Source organism: Apteryx rowi, unplaced genomic scaffold (genome assembly GCF_003343035.1).
Source record: "Apteryx rowi isolate R43461 unplaced genomic scaffold, aptRow1 scaffold_2, whole genome shotgun sequence".
NCBI lineage: Eukaryota > Metazoa > Chordata > Aves > Apterygiformes > Apterygidae > Apteryx > Apteryx rowi.
In genome coordinates, this window is record NW_020448307.1 from 6,283,206 (window position 1) to 6,299,859 (window position 16,654).

The 16,654-nt window shown below is 38.7% G+C and overlaps 1 protein-coding gene across 5 annotated transcripts in view; it reads left to right on the plus strand.

Moving 5' to 3' along the window:
• The first annotated feature begins 187 nt into the window (after positions 1-187).
• The window catches only part of CNOT6 (CCR4-NOT transcription complex subunit 6), a 33,679-nt gene continuing 17,212 nt past the window's right edge, over positions 188-16,654 (plus strand). The window contains exons 1-3 of one of the 5 annotated variants that reach the window (XM_026063155.1): positions 188-252; positions 896-1,270; positions 13,923-14,036. In XM_026063155.1, the coding sequence (XP_025918940.1) occupies positions 13,925-14,036 (112 nt within the window). In that variant the 5' untranslated portion in view covers positions 188-252; positions 896-1,270; positions 13,923-13,924. Of the gene's footprint in view, positions 253-284; positions 362-890; positions 1,271-5,724; positions 12,143-13,922; positions 14,037-16,654 lie in introns of those variants that run through there. The other 4 variants (XM_026063159.1, XM_026063154.1, XM_026063156.1 and 1 more) reach the window with 4 other exon arrangements.

Sequence of the window (16,654 nt, forward strand, 5' to 3'; positions counted from 1 at the left end):
GCGCTCGGCGGAGGGGAAGGGGGGAGGGGGGAGGCGTGACGGACGGCGCGGCCGGCCAATGGGGGCCGGCGGGGGGCGGGACTTGCGCGGCCACGTGAGGCCGGGACACACACACATGCGGGGGTAAACAGAGGGGAATTGGGACGGCGGCGGCGGCCCCCGGGGGTCGCTGCCCCGGCGGGGTGGGAGCTTCGGAGGAGGCCGTTGCTCTTTAATTGAGCTAATTGGGGGGGAGGGATCTTCACTGCCTTCGTGAGTCCCCCTGCACCTGGCCCGGGGTCTGAAAACCGGGGCTGGACGGGAGGCTTTTTGTGCCGCCTGCGCTCTCCGGGCGGGAGGAATCGCGCGGGGAGCCCCCGGGGTCCGTCTGCAGGGCTTGCGTCGTGCCGCCTTCTCTCGTCTTACAACGCCTTAGAAAATTTTAAGTCTGGGGCCGTATAAGGCTTTTAAAAACCCCATTTCTGTGCCTCTGTATTGCCAACGCGTTTCATTAGTAGCTTTTCCGCGAACGTTAAAAATTTGTGCAGAGCTTCCTCTGCTTTTTGCAATATAAAAAATGTATTCAGAACAAACATAGTAAAGCAGGCTTGTATTTTTTTTTTTAATAAACGTCTGTATTTCTGCAGATGCACAAAAAAATGCATTACTGAAAATATAAGTGCATAGGCAGGCATTTGCTTTGTGATTAGCAGGTTTTCTGGGTTTTGGTTCTTTGACTTTTTTGAGGGTTATTTTCTCAATCTAGATTTTGCCACGATGGGTAACTGTAATTCAAAGTTCAAGGGATTAAGAAATACCTGTGGTATTTATCTGGCTTAAATATGAAGATATGCAAGTGTTGACTGGTAATTGTATTGTATTTTGCATTTTTTTTTTTTTTTTCATTCTAGAGCAGGTCTCGTAATTGGGAATTTATCAACATTTCCACTGGGGTAATTTTACAGGATTATCCACCCTCTGTTCTTCCTGCTGGTTCATCTGGACTCTGTGGAGTTTGCTGCTAGCAATGAAGCCTTCTGTGGGGGTTTATTCATGCTATTACTGAAATGGAGCCCTTCGCGTTTGGATTAACTCTTTATTCACTTTGCACCTGAATCGCTTGGATCAGTCCATTTCTAAAAAGGATACTACCATGCATCTCTTTTCTGTTTGCATATTGAAGTTGAACTCTGAGTACAGTCTTGATGTGTTCAGGCTGTTTGCTTTGCTTGAATTTTAGAGGAAGAACTGAAATATAAAGATAGATGAGACTGTAATACTGCATGGGCAGGTAAATACTTTTGACATTTTATATATAAAGACTGAAAGACATGTCACAAAGGGTCATAAATTGAATGAGCATGGTACCCGTAGAACTGTTCTAGATATTAGGAGGACTTATTCTTCTAAACAAGTGCAATGTTCATGATGGGAAATGCTGCCCTTGAAAGGGGGCAGAACGCTCCCAAGAGCGAACAAACTGAAAACTATTTCCCAACTCAATGACAAAAGCATCCATTTTGTAAAGCGTGGCAGTGTAAATAAAAACAGGCTCTAGCCTATCACTAGGAACACCAAAATGCTAAGTATTTTTGTCTGCAGTGCAGTGTGTCTTATTATTTGGATTACCACCATGCCAGGTGGTGAACCTGAATTCCTCGTTCCGGTTGTGCAGCCCCTGCTGCAGAGGCTGCAGACCCGCTTCTTCTGTTTGCTAACAGACTATTGACACTTAGAATTATTCTCTTACTTGTTTTGTCATGTAATTTTGGCTGTACGTGTGAATATGTACAATTTGTACTGTAACATCCCTGGTCCAAAGGGGACCAATTTAAGTGAAGGCTGTGCATAGACTGTATTTTTATGAATGAAAGCTACTTTCAATCTTTAGAATCTAGGTGCATGTTTTACGAGCATTAACCCCATAACTTTTTTTGCTAGGAGAAATGTACAGTGCCCAAAGGTGGTAATTATGTATGAGTTGGAAAAGTAACCCAGACCTTAAAATCCCACAAGAATAATCTCTGCAGACCCTGTTTTTAGTCCTAGTTACATGAGAGAGAGATTGACCCTTGCCCTGTGGCATACAATGTATCTTGTTTTTTTTAATCTGTGTATTGAGATTTTAAACCATGAGGAGATCTTTAGACTGGATTCAGTAATGTTAGTTAAGCATTTTGACACTGAAAATACTGTGTGATTTTTAAAAGTCTTATAGTTAAGTACTTGAACTGGCTCACCATAGGGTTTAATCTGTTTTGTATTTCCTCTTTGATATTGGTGGTGCTCACTTGGAAGTGTGATTATTGTACAATATCCTGCAAGATTATTAGCACTGTATTAAGTCACGTAAGTTATGTTCCCACATTGAAATTAGGTTGTAGAAGTCCACTTAACAGGAAGGCTTGGCATAAACTTGGGTACCTGCATTCACAGTTTCTACATTGAGAGACTTCTGCAGTTAAAACCTTGTAGAGTTTAGAAATGCTTAGGCAGTCCCTTAGAAAAAGCTGTTTAAATGCTTAACATGCACTTTTGCGCATTAATAACACTTCCAAGATGGTGCTCATTTAAAAAAAAACAAAAAAAACTTGGCAACAACTCAATTTTCTCTTTTGTAACACTGCAACATGAATCCTTTTTAATGCCTCAGAGGGCTTTTCTTAGTGAAGGAATCAAGGAGGGACGAGGAGCAGAAAATGTATACATAGTTGTTTACTTTGGAAATGAAGTACTGGCTCTTAGGATTCCAGTTCATGCTATGATGGAGATCTGCAGGAAGAGTGTTTTTTTGGTTTGTTTGGTTTTTGTTTGGTTTTGTTCTAGACTGGGAAACCCCTTAGCTATTTTATGGAGGCTGTCATCTAGGTGTAGGTGGTCAGAGCTTTGACATTGCGGTGGTTCTCTTGTGCATCTTAGTTCGACTGTGTTCCTGATGTGCAAGCTTAACTCTGCAAGTTAAGCAGCTTCCTGTGTTAAGCCTGTTCTAAATATTTTATACCGTTTTCCAATGTCAGCATCTCCAAGGCCTCCTTCAGCTCTTTGCTGCCTTGTTAAGGAGAGGAAGGATGCTCAGTGTCAGCTTGAAGACTGGGGGTTTCTGGAACTGCTAAACCAATCTGGTGGTTCATGCCATTAGGATACTTCATCTTGCCATAGTTAGAAGACCATGATGCATACCATAATTTAATGTACTGCACATTGCAAGTGATCTGTGTAGCTTCACTGCTTCAGATATTTTGGAATATGTATTAATGAGCGAAGCACTGATCCTGCAATTTCATCTGACTTAAGTGGAGCTCCACAAGAGCACCCCTCTGCATAGATCAGTTTGCAGGGCCAGGGATCAGACACGACGCTTTAAGAGCTGGCTGCAGTTCACAGGCAGATTTTTTTCATATGTATTTTGGAACACATTGAAAGGGCACCTACAAAGACGGGACTGCTTGAAACTAAACAAACAAAACTATGTTTGAGTGTATACAGTCTGATCTCTATCACCTGTCAGAACAAGGAGACTGCATAGCAGATGGCTAAATACTTAAAAAGTATTAAGACATTTTATGCCAAACTGTGACCATTAATACTTTTAATAATTTCTTAAGAAGTTTCAGCAATTGTCATCCACCTGTAGCTACACAACAGAGGATCTTTGCTTGACAAAGCAAAGGTCTGGTGGACTCAAAGAGAGGCATTTCAAGGCTGCCCTAATCATAATTGATCTGTAAATAGACAAATACTTCTAGGGACAAGTGTTTTTAGAAACAAGTGTTCTGGGTGAAGGATAATAATAAAGATAATTAAAGCTAAATCTTTGCTTGGCTGAGGAAGGTCATGAAAGATCCATCTCTGGAGATTTAAGAACTGATTTTACAATAATTGTCAGTCATGGCATAGGTGTAGCTGATTTTCCAGGAATGGGCTAGATAACCCCATGTTTTTTTCTGGTACCGCTGTTATACAAGTAGGAAATAAGAATAGTAGTATGTGAAGATTTTTCTCCAGTGGCCAAACTGGGAAAATTGCTACGCTGTTTACTCATTATGTACACACTGCTGAAAGCCAACCAGTGACATGATTGGATTTTTTTTCCTTTTTTCCCCCCTTTTTTTTAAAACAACAACAACAACAAAACTCGCTTCCTTACCTGGATGATATCGTTGTCCTGGTTTACATCATTGTCCTGCAAACAGCTGCATCGATGCAACTGAGGGGGGTGATGAAGTGGAACATAAGGGATAGGAAAAAAACCCTCAGGTTGTCTTTGCTGCTCGAGAGAGGTTGTGGAGCAGCGTTGTTGGACTTGTTGGTTGAATTTGAGGTGAAAACAATCTATGAATAGTCTGGCTGCTTGTAGCAGGATGTGGCTGGATAGGTACAGCGTGCGCTGTGTGAACGAGTTCTGTAATATGCTGAACTTCAGTTAGTTTAGCACCTCTGATATTAACAAGCATTTAAATAGCTAGAAATTGTATTTAGGAAGGGGAAGTATTTTGGAGCTAGATTCTGAAGTCTTTTGTCAAGCTTTTGTTCAGGCCTATGGCAGGAATGCTGAAAACGAACTAACGGGTGAATTTCATCCAAAATAGTTGGGTTATGTCTTACCCTCTAAGCTAGTTCCCTTGCAAGGCTAGGAGAGCAGAATAATGCTGTGTGCCATAACTTCATGTTTTCACCCCAAAACARCAGAACATGGAAATTATTCTGCAGATGCATAAAGGCAAATGTGATAAGGAAACTTAGGGGTGTAAATGCCTGTATTCAGAATGGTTTACAATTTGAATTGGACCATGATAACAAATTATGTAGTGCTTTTTCTATTCTAAATAAAAAAAAAGTTAATTTGTTTCATGTTTTCATGAATAATCATAACTACATTTTCAAATATGATGGCCTGGGCACAATGTGTGGAATAAGAGATAGTATTACATCAATGTTTCAGAGCGTAAAACCATTTTCACTGGCTTTCTGAGGATATTTGTAAGTGAAGCTTTTGAGCCTTGGTCTCAGCACCTATTTGCATTTTTAAAATTGAGGCTGTGTTTTAAGATAACCCCTCAATTTAAAGCTGATCTTTTAGGTTCCATCTTATTATGCAGTATATAATTATGTAATGTAAGTACATTCTTAATGTAATTAGTTAACCTGGTCTTTAAATGTATTGACACTACAGAATATGGTAAAATAGAAAATAGGAAATTCTGAATGTTGTGCAGTACTTGTATTAACATACACTTCTAACTAATACATTTCAGCCAAAGTGTTTCTAGGGATACCAGTTAAAGGTCAGTCTTTGCTTTGCAATTTGGTTTTGCATTAGTGTTTGTTTTGTATACAGCAGCCTTTTACTATAGGCATAATTATGTATAATTGCTGATAATTAAGACAACTCTTGTAGTCATCTGGACTATATGTTATGCTGAGAACATTTGGACACAGTATTTCTAATGATTAGATGTTGTGCAGGGTAAGAGGCGGGAACTTGAGATATCATGATTCTGACGTAAATTAGGATGTTGTCTTGTAGATCTGACAAAAAGATGGAGCAGTCGAGGACCTGTTTGCCAAAACCTGCTTTCAGTACTCCTTGAACATCTGAGAGTTCTCTTTTGAGCCCAAACTGGCCTTTATAGCAACTGAACGTGGAAGTGAAAATTGCTTCTTTGCCTGTTTTGGCACTCATGAAACCATGGTATATAAGTTTTTCCGCTCTTTCCAAGGTTCAGAGGTGTATTCCCCTCCTCTCTCCATCAAAACAGTGAACTATAAGGTGCTCCTCTGTCAGCGGATCACGGTGGCAGGTACTGGAGGGGTCCTGCGGGAGGCAGAAGCAGAGGTTTGGAAAACGGCAATTCCCCTACCCTCACCACACACCTCATAACTCTGGAGTTTGCATTTCTGTAAAGTAGTTGAGAAGGACAAACAAACCTTAATCAAAATGCCCAGAGGTTAAAATCTATTATTAGAGTTGTCTTAAAAATGTGAATTGACTGATTTTGGATTTATTGCAACTTAGAGCCTGATCTAGAAGGTGCCATGCGGTTCTATTGTCTAATCACGTCATCTTCATTTGAAAACAGCAAATGTGTCCTTTAATTTTTATGGCTCAGTCAATCTAAAGCAGATGCTTTGCTTTTCTTACATTTCAGAAGGGCTGTGTCTCATTTTAGTCAGCTTCAGTTAGGTTAAGGACTTTGCAGGACTCCAAAATATTTGAAAGAATATTAAAATGTATTTGTTAACCTCTAAATTTACTGTAGGGGAATTTACTAATCATGAAATCAGGTAATTTGATTTTACTTGATTAATTATATTTCAGGCAGATTTGCATAAACTAATGTGTATTGACTTCACCAATGTCTTCTGTTTGTTTATCATTACGTAGCCATAATGCATATTCACATTCAGCCTCATTATCTAAGTCAGCAAAAGAGGAAGGGCAAGTTGTGGTTTTGTATTGGCAGTCATGTGAAATTCTAGTTTTAGAACTCCTCAAAATATGATGAAGAAGCATTACTTCCCTGATGAAGCCATTATACTATGCTAACAACCCCTAAAATGTGGTCCTACCAGGGAAAAGAGCACTTGGAATGAATCAATTGATTTAGTGTTGGGTACTCAACAGCATTTATTTAAGTTATTCCATCATTAGACTATAAACTGGGTTAAAGGAATCTAGGCTTTTTCCCACACATTATAGTTGAATCCCCCAGGGGTGAGGGAGTGTTTCAGGAATCGCGCTTGAGYTGCTTCCATGTTGTACTCCGGTTTCGCCTGTGCAAGCAGCTGCAATGTGCCATCCCTCCCCACTCTAGGTCAAAGTAAATTTTTAATTCAGAGTATGTATTCTGAAAAAAATGAGGGTGTTATTCTTTAGCTAATAGTCCAGTCTCTTACATTTCCTAATTTTGTATTCTCAGTACTGTATACTTAGTGTAAAGAAAATTACTTGAATACCTGTATTTTAAACAATGCCAACAGTGTTTACACTATTCAACAAATAAATAGATGTTTATATAATGGGCTTGATATTTACCTAGGAGTAGCATACTAATAGGAAAAAACATCTGTGTTTTCTTGCAACACTGATGTTTTCTTTGTGTGCTTTAGTAGAGCAATGCTGTTCACTCATACAATATTAAATGTAGGATTGTATGTCAATACATAGGCAAGTCTTCAAATTTCTTTTTATTCAACATCAAAGTATGTATAATTTTAGTTCTAATATGCTTTAGTAAGGATTCCTCTGATTTGAAGAAGCTTTAATTCTTTTAGATTTTATCTTTTAGATGATGGTTTACACCTGCGTTTCTGAACTTCAGTTTACGTACTTGCACAGTTACGTGTTGTAGCAAAATATAACCACAAGCTATATTTCACAGCAGGATATGAGTACTGTTTCATATTACTGAGTATACCTGCTAATAGGGGAAATCCAGAACTGTAGGGGTAAGTTAAGATTTATTTTCAAAATGTGAAGTTTCAATTTAATATATTCTGAATAACACATTGCTAGAAATAAGATTGGCATGAAATTTAGAAGAAATGTAGGAACAGTCTATCAGACATATGGAAAAAACATTTAATTCTTTACTATGTACACTTTAAGTTTTAGGATTTTTTTTTTTAACTGTCCTCCCAAATCATCTTAAATGGGAGTTAAACTGAAGTATGTAAAATTTATTTCATGTGACACTTGAGGTTCAGCTGGATTATGCTGAAGACTTGCTTCCTTTTTCATCGTGTCATCTTGCCTATGAATATATCTCCCATTGTTTTTAGGGTTAAAGATAATAATTTAATTATTGTCCATACACAGTATGGACTGAGGACAAGYACAGTCATTGGCTCAACTCATCAGTTCAAGCGTGTGAAATTCTGCAGGTTCTGAGTTTTGTCGTAAGCCTGTTCAACTTCCCTTGTTCTTTGTGAGGAGGAAGTAGATGTGGCACCTTGTCATCCCAGCCAGGGACGGTGCCTGTTTGCGTGGCGTTGTTGCTTCATTTGCCCGTTAAAGCTGAACTATAGTAAAATTACCATAGAACTTTGTAAAATGCCAACAGTGAGAGGACCAGGAAAGCAAAATAAGCTTGATCCATTTTAAAAAAAGAACTTGTTTAAAGAATGGATTGTATTTCTTTGACCAGAAATGAGCATACTTTAAGGAATGACTTATTTGGCAATCCTTAGGCTTTTTTATACTAATCGTTGATACACAATGTTATCAAATTAGCATGAAGGGTTTTTTTTTCTCCAAAGTGTAGTAGCTATTTTTTCAGATGTACTTCTGTCAAGCATTCCTGATAAAGAGGGTCACTACTTGGAGTTTAAAGCAGTAACTTGTACACTTCCTAATAAAACTCCACAGTAGAGATATTTTTAACCCTGTAAATACAGGTCAGCGTTTTTCATCTGCCTATACATTTTTAGAACTGCTGCAGCTTTAAGTTATCTAAAAAGCAGTGTACTTTGACTTCAGTTAGGATTTTAGACTTTGTTCAGTGTTACTATTTAACTAATGCATGGATGATGGCAGTTGGAAGCAAGATTTTGCTTCCTGCTGTGCAAGAACAGCTTTCAGGTAGGTGTGGCCGGGAAGACAATTAATGTTGTTGCTATGTTTGCAATCCAATCAACAGCTGTGCTGCAAATCCACACTCACATTACTAGTGTAATACACAAAGCTGGACCCCCTGAAACCCTTTTTTTTTTTCCCCCTTCCTTCTTTCTCCCCCTTAGCTTTAGCCAGTTTAACTCTCTTAACCAGCTCCTTTTGTCGTCAGACAGAAGTCAGTGCTGATTCAAGAGCGAAGTGGAAATGCGCAGTCCTGGAGAGGAAGGAACTGCCGCAGGACCAGCTTAGTTCTGCTTAATCTGTTGTAGAACCACAGTGCAAGTGGCCAGGGGGGATGAAGAGATGGAGGAGGATCCTAAATTAACTTTGATTTCAAGACATACCAGTTGATTTAAGAAACACTTATATTTGTAGGAAAAGCCATTGGATTCCATTGTCAAAGGAAATTTTGGATTCCATGGAAAACAGCTTCAAGGTTAAAGGCGCAAGGTTGCAAGTGCATAGTTCGGTATGAACTTCCAGTATTAGAATTTGGAAAGAACAGCTCTCTCATCTGCTATCATTTTCTTACAAAGTCTTTGGCCAGCTAAAGGGTTTGTAATTAATAGGAAGTACTGCAGATTGCTCTCTTTATCCTGCTACTTTTCAGCAATGCAAAAGTCATTTATTTGGTAGGTCGTACTGCACTGCGTAGAAAAATGAAAAATGCACTTAAATTATCTTGTTACTTAAAATTTAACTTCATTAGATCTGGATTTGTATAGTTGATTCAGTATTTTTAATTAAAGTAACAAGAAGTTTGAGTAATTCTGTGCTTGATATGGTGCTGTTCTGCTTGGTTTATTTCTTCCTCTTGGCTGTCTTCTGATCTACATCAGTTCATTAGTGTCCCCTACCTCTTCCCCAAAAGTCAAAATAAGTAATCAATGTTTGTCAAGAAGTTTTGGAAGCAGGTTTCTGATCTTTCAGCGTAGTGAACATGAGGTATTTCTGAAGGTACTCCTATGTTTGTAAATGGGCTTGGTAGATGCTGCTTAGGAAGTACTCGGAGTTCTTTCTGAATGGTTGATTAGATCAGATAAAGTTAAAATTCCGTCTTAATATTAACTCATGGTGCTTTCACTTATTCATTGTTTTCTCTGAAGTTTTCAAATTCAGATTTTTTTGCCTCGTTTAAATTCTGATATGGAAGAAACTGATCTTTCTAGAAGAGTTTTTTTTATAGTGAACTTGCTATCTGTATGTGTATTTATAATAAAGTTAACCCTTAAAGGACTGATAGCCCATTTGGCCTACAGTAGTTGTCTAATACATTTAGTTTTGAGATGGAGTTAATTCATCTGTCTTATTAAAGAAAGTATTTCAAGATACATAACTGCTGTAGTATTTTCTGTTTTTTAAAAAACTAGCTCTGTGCTTACTCCAGAAGTACTGCTTACCTAGCTGGTTCGATTAAGTCCTTCTCTCCACCACCCCCAATTTCATAAAAATGGCAGAAGGGGAGAACAGGAAAAAAGTCATACCCTTTTCCCTGACCTCAAAGCAGCTTTTCCAGACTATCCCTTCTCCATTTTAGAGGTAATATTTATTGGCAGTTTATATAGTTGCTTGGAGCATTAAATACCTTTTAGTCCAGTTTCCACCTTTTGCCTTGCTACAGGCTAGAAGACCACTAACCATTGCAAAGTCTTGTCAGGCAGTAGTCTGAGCTTTTTTCATTTGTCTGGGTAGTACTAAAGAGAGTTGGCCTTCTGGCAACCCCTCCAAATTCTTCTCTTCTAGGCAATAGAGTAAGGAGTGTTAATTCTGCGTTAGGATAGTGACCTGGGGTGGGAACGGACAGCCAGGTATCTCTTAAGCTCTTAATTTCTTCTGTTTTCACAACTATTTAAATACAATTTTAATAACCTGGTACAAGACAGTAAACAATTTCATTTGCTTATTTTCTTTCGTTGAATTTGAGTATGAATGCATATTTTCCTTCATTGAATTTGTGTAGTCTGGCATGTGTTCTGGGCGTCTCTGCTATATCTTTTATAAAGATTTTCTCCCTTACCGACTAGCTTATTCCACATAATCACAGCCTAATTTTCAGTGGTGCTTTCCGCAGGCTGTGTAACTGAACAAATGTTATTATATTATAACTGCAAATAACAGGTGATAAGCTCTTTTGAGAAAGAGACCTAAATTGTCATCGCATTAGCTACTTATCAAAGATGCAGTTATTAATGGCTGTAAGTTTTTGTTCAGCACTATTTTATGGCTCTTACTTAAAATTGCTTTAGTCTGACAAAACGGTATCGCTTAATCTGATGGTTTCCTTGTCAGATGTTTGCCTCAGCATTTAAGTTTTAACTATGGCAACCCAGCAGGTTTTAAATTGAGGAATTGGGGGATGGAGAAAGGACAAGAGACAGTGATGGCTCATAGAAGAGCCTGATGGTTTTCTTGAACTACTCTGTGCTGTGTGAAGTTGTGAAATGTTTCAAGGTACCGTACTAGTGTTTTACGATGACCTGTGAAATATGACTCGCATTTGGCCTTGCTGTCAGGTCCCAAGGAGTCTTGAACTGTGCGTGATCGATAGAGGTGCACTAAAATGTGGCATGACAATTTGCCTCCTTTTCTGGAGTGGCTGGTATCAGAGGTGCCTGTCCGCGACTGAGCAGCTAAATGTCACCTTGTGTAGCAGCTCCAGTAGTCCTTAAGCAAGGAGACTCCCTCATGCATTTGCTGCTTTTTATCCTCTTGCTAATCCCAAATGCCAGAGAATTGCCCACTTTGAAGGGCAGCGGCGAGAAAGGGGAAAATGGCCAGAGCTGGGGTGGTGGTGGAGGGTGGTGACRGGGATGAACTGGGTCATGAGGAGCCAATGTGAAAACCTTGGATGCTTAAATCTCTGCAAGTGTTACAGTGCRCATTAACAAAACCCACTGGAAAAGTATGTCATCCTCTCCTAGTACCAAGGAGGGAAATACACTGCTCAGCGAGTCTGTTAATTAGTGCGTGTGATTGACTGTGCTCTGGGGATTAGTTGTACTTCCATACTGAATGGGAGTTCTGTCTCTAGTATACCTGCTTCATTTTTTTTGTAAGATTGGGACATATTTATTAAGGCAGGGAGCTGCAGGAAGAGAAAGCATCTAATGACCAAGGAGGTTCAATGATTCTTGAAAATCTACGGTGCTCCTGTGTGATACTGTCTTCATGGAAAAACTTACTCATTTATAGCAATTTCAGAAGAGATGCTTTATACATCGATTTTGCCATATATTATTACACTAGCTAGACTTCCCTTGGGGAGAAGTTAGGTTTTTACCTTTCTAGTGGTCAGAATTGAATCTTATCTCCTTTAATCAGCTTAGTTTAAAGAGAAAAGCGTTGTATTTTATGATTCTAGTGTTCTAGGCGCTCAAGTAGCTTGGTTCTTTAAGAAGCTGAACCCAGCTGGTATTTATAATTTCATCATTCGACCTCTAATTCACTTTTTAAAGGGGAATTTCCTTTCACTGTGTAAATCTGCTCTTGACCAACAGTGGGAGTGGGAAGGAGTGGAAACTCATAGAAGAAAGCAGCTGTTGTATTAAAGTAAGCATTTGGCACCTCAAAACTTTATTCTAATTAAGACACATAACTGGCTGTAAAAATTTTTTTAATGTGTGAAGTAAACATTTTCCAGCAAATTCAATAAACAGAAAATAAATCTGGTTGATAGTCTAATCTAGTAGGGATTATTGCTTCTTTATTTTGTATACAAGTACTACATTTCTTCTGATGTCATTTTAGCCAAGGATATGAAAAAATTGACACTGTAGAAAATATTAAAAGACATGGTAGATTATCTAGGAGTAGTTGTGGTTTTGACCAGTATAGCTTCCTCTGTACTGAGTGTTTTTAGATAGTTTTGTAATATTGCTGTAAACTGCAGTTTGGTGAGTATGACAGTATCAACTCCGAACGAACTTCTGAGGGATTCGTTTCTAAATCCTGTCTGCRTTAGTGTTGTTTAATTGCCTTGTCTATTGTATATAGATCATTTTATAGCTTGTTGCCTGTACCTTTCTGTATATATATGGATATGGCAGTTTAAGATGGTTGACTCTTTGAAATAAAAGCTTTTCGATATAGGTAGAGCCATGGAAAAGCATTACTTTTATTTGTGATAATTGCTATTTATATTGGAAATAAAAATGTAATTTAAAAAGCTATGTAATTTAAAAACATGGGGCTAATATGTAAATGAATATTTATTTATTTAAATCAAAATATATTAAAGCTGTTTCTGCTCTTCATTTAAACTGACTGAAATGCAAATGTATTTCTCCTGGGATGGAGGAATAACGGTACAAGGAGGGTTATAGCACGGGGCTCTAGTATTGAGGCAGGAATGGCTTTTTTCTCCCTTCTCTTTGCAGTGAGACAGCGCAAGTATGTCAATGTATAGGAGTGCTGGAAGGAGTTTTTTTCCGAGAGGAATTTTTGCCACTTCTCTTTCAGACTTCACCGCTGAATGTAGTAAAATGTGATAAGAGATTCAGAAATGCTTCTGGGAAAGTTAGCAGGAATGACGTGGAAGAGAATGAGAGCGATGGAGTTGCATTTCGGTGTTTAACACCTGGCAGAAACGAGAGGAATGTCGGCCTCAGATACAGTTTCAGATTCCAAAAAGTAGGATAAGGTTCAGATTGGAAATGCTATTATTTTGCAAGCTTGAACCGATCTTTCTGAAATCTTGCTGCTTTTCTTGGATGCCGAATTCTCTGAGGAGTTGAGAATTGCAGTAAAGCTGGAACTGATAGACAAGATTAATAGCAAATGTTTTCTTTATAGTTTATATGAAGGAGAGTCTTTTGTTGGTGTTCATCACTTTTTAAAGATGTACTATTTAGAATAATMAGCATTTTTGAATTCTTTAACAGCTTTCTGACCAGTCGGGAAAATAGAAAGCCCAAAACTTATTTTTATGTCTTGGGGCAGTTGCTAGTGCTTTTATTTCTAGAAGTCAATGGTAAAGGAGACTGCAGATCAATGGATTAAGAGCTTTTAGAAGGATACAGTGACATATTCATGAAAGATGTCGGGACAGGACATTTATATTGGTTTACGAGCAGATTTTGTTAAATTTGGGGGAGTTAGGCTGTAGTCTGTTGTTCTAAGACCATCAGGAATCTGTTTTTCTATTGTATAGCAGTCTTTCCTGCTCAGTGAAGTTTGTGAATGGACACGGAAAGGTTATCTTAATTTGACATTTGCAAAGTATTTGGAGCAAATACCCCATACTGCATTTAACTCTTAAATGGCAGTTACCTTGTAAAGACTTCTCGGTGTGGAATATCATGATGATTTCTTGCTCCTTGTGTCTCAACAGGAATGCCCAAGGAGAAGTACGATCCGCCTGATCCGCGGAGGATGTACACAATTATGTCCTCGGAGGAAGCAGCCAACGGGAAGAAATCGCACTGGGCGGAGTTGGAAATAAGTGGTAAGAAACCAGGACATCACCTGGAGTTGTTACCTCTCTGTAAGCGAAGGGTGACTGTATAGCCACAGCACTTGAGCAAGAAATGCAAGGATTATGAGGGGAGAAGCTGTTGTTCACTCAGTATGGTATGTTCTTCCGTGCAGTAAATTGATGTCCAGCACAGCGGAGAAGATAGAATAAGAAACTGAGGCCTGACTTCTTGAATTTCTGTTGCATTTTTGGCAGAAGAATTACTGCTTTCTGTCCCCAAAACACTCTGTGATGCAGATACTGAAATGCAGCAGCCATGCCCAGTCAAGTAGCTGATATGTAACCTACCGGAGTGGGGTGGTTGTTTCCAATCCTGGTCCAGAAAAGCATATCGTATACCATTTTGGTGCCCCAGAGTCCATCTCTATAACATATGTTAGAGATCTTCATGCTCCGATTGTATGTTAAGGTATTACTAAGTGTAGCTCCTGCCAGGTCATAGGTGTCTGAGCAGAATTGTCTATGCTGAGGAGAGCCAGYGCATCGACACAGAGCCGTGGCCAGACCTGTGGTGTACGAAGGGAAGAGTTTGGGTTGGGATGTGTGGAGGGTTGTAGGAGGGGTAGGTTGAGGCGGGTGTGGGAATCCTAGTGTTAGGAAAATTGGGAGAAGATGAGGACATGGATGTGAGCACTTTGTTTAAAGAGCCATCGTGTTTTAAGAAGATGGGACAGGTGAGAGCGTGGATTTAAGATCTAATTTGTCAAAGAAAAGAGGGCAGAGGTGAAGAGTGGGGGGAAAAGAAGATGAGCCTACAAATGGAGAAGGAGAATATGCGACTTGGCACAACTTCGATAGTTGGCCAGCCGTATTGTGTGATACCAGTGTATCCAAAAAATTTGTTTGGCAATCTCTGCCATATATATTTAGAGCTGTAAAGATTTTTTTCCTGTGAAAGGTTAATATATAGACACATGCTGTTCCTTGAAGTAATGTAACAGCATATTATGCTAGTCCATGACAGTGTAGTTCCTATTAAAGCAGAAGTTTTTGGTTTAAAAGCAGTTGTAAATCTTTGCTCTTGAAGGGTGTGTGGTTTTTTTAGGATTACAAAAAAATTTGAAGAACAGTGCAAGCTTTGAGATGCTACTTTAATTTTGGATCTGTTCTTGAAAATCAGATAATATTCATAAAAATTAATTCTAACTGAGACTTTCTTTTTCCATCTGGAGACTAGTCTTTCTTGATTTGTAGAGTAACTTACAATTTTGCTACATCAAGTGTGTTTAAATCAAGGAAATTTAGACCAGTATTTTAAGAAGAATATAAGAATTACTTTGTGATGTTGTAAATTTAGGCTGAAATTTTGCTTAAATATGGAACTACTTTGAAGGATTGCAAAAATTGTCTTGTGCTTCAAAATGACTGCCTAGTAGAGAAACTGGTGGGAGGAGGAGTACCAACGGAGCTCGTTGGATTGTGAAGAGTCTTCCCCTCCAGGTCATTGCATCTGGGTCTTGCTGCAAGTGCCACGTGCCTTTACATGTGAATAGCATTCCCTACTCAGAGGTTACAGATGCAGAAACCCAGTTAAACGCTGCTTCAAGAAGCTTTAACTTAGGCTTGGATATCCACATGGACATCTGCTGCCTATGCATAGGAAATGCATTAAGGGATAGCTCTTTCCTTTCATGCCTCTTAATCTCACTGCAGACTGATTCCAGCCAAGTGGGCTGCAGGTGGTGAAGAGGACAGATCAGTGGTGTAGACTGGCACTCCTTTCAGCTCCAGAGCTTTCTCTGATCACAGTGACCTTTTTGCATTGTGGTGGGAGAGGTGTTAACTCAATTTTAAAAAATCAGAATAGAAGGAACTCTTGATTTCCATTAGAAAACCTTTCAAGAGATTTCTGAATGAGCGTTACAATAGAATGAATCCTTTAAGAACGATAGAGATTTACCTTGCAAAATAAAATGCAACAATGTTTTTGTTTTATTAATGTTCACGCTGTTTTTTTTCCTTGAAAAATTCTCAGTCATCTGCTACAGAAAGCCTTAAATGTGTTAATTACTTCCATCAAAATCCCCTGGTATATCTATCTCCTCTGAAGTTTTAGTCATTGAACTTTGAATATCTACTTTCAAACAYACTTGATAACAATTTTAAATTTTCAGTAGGTTTTTTGTTTGTGTTTTTTAGTGTACAGTTTTGTTTTGTTATTCCTGTCTTAAAAAAGATTCAGATGAAATATGAATAATTCCTTTTCTTTACCCCATGCTCCCTTCAAACCTTGACATACGTTGTTAAAGGTAAAATTTTAAAAAGGTTACTTGGAGGCRGAGAGAAAATAGGTCAGTTGACTTCAGCGTACCTTTCTCCAGGCAATAAACATGAGTTGTTTTACTGTGAAGAAAAGCATTTAAGGAAAGGAATTATATTTTTATGTAGGCATAATGTTAATCAGAACGTTCTTAACATTGGCAAGTCATGGTGACTTTTTTTTTTTTGGACAGGCTGTAACAAGTGACTTTTTTTCTTGCTTTGGAGAAAGTGATGTTAATACTCCTCTTCCAATTCCATTGGTAGTAATATGGCCTTTTTAACTGGAAAAGGAGCCCTTCCTGGAAAAAAGGAAATCTCGGAGAAAA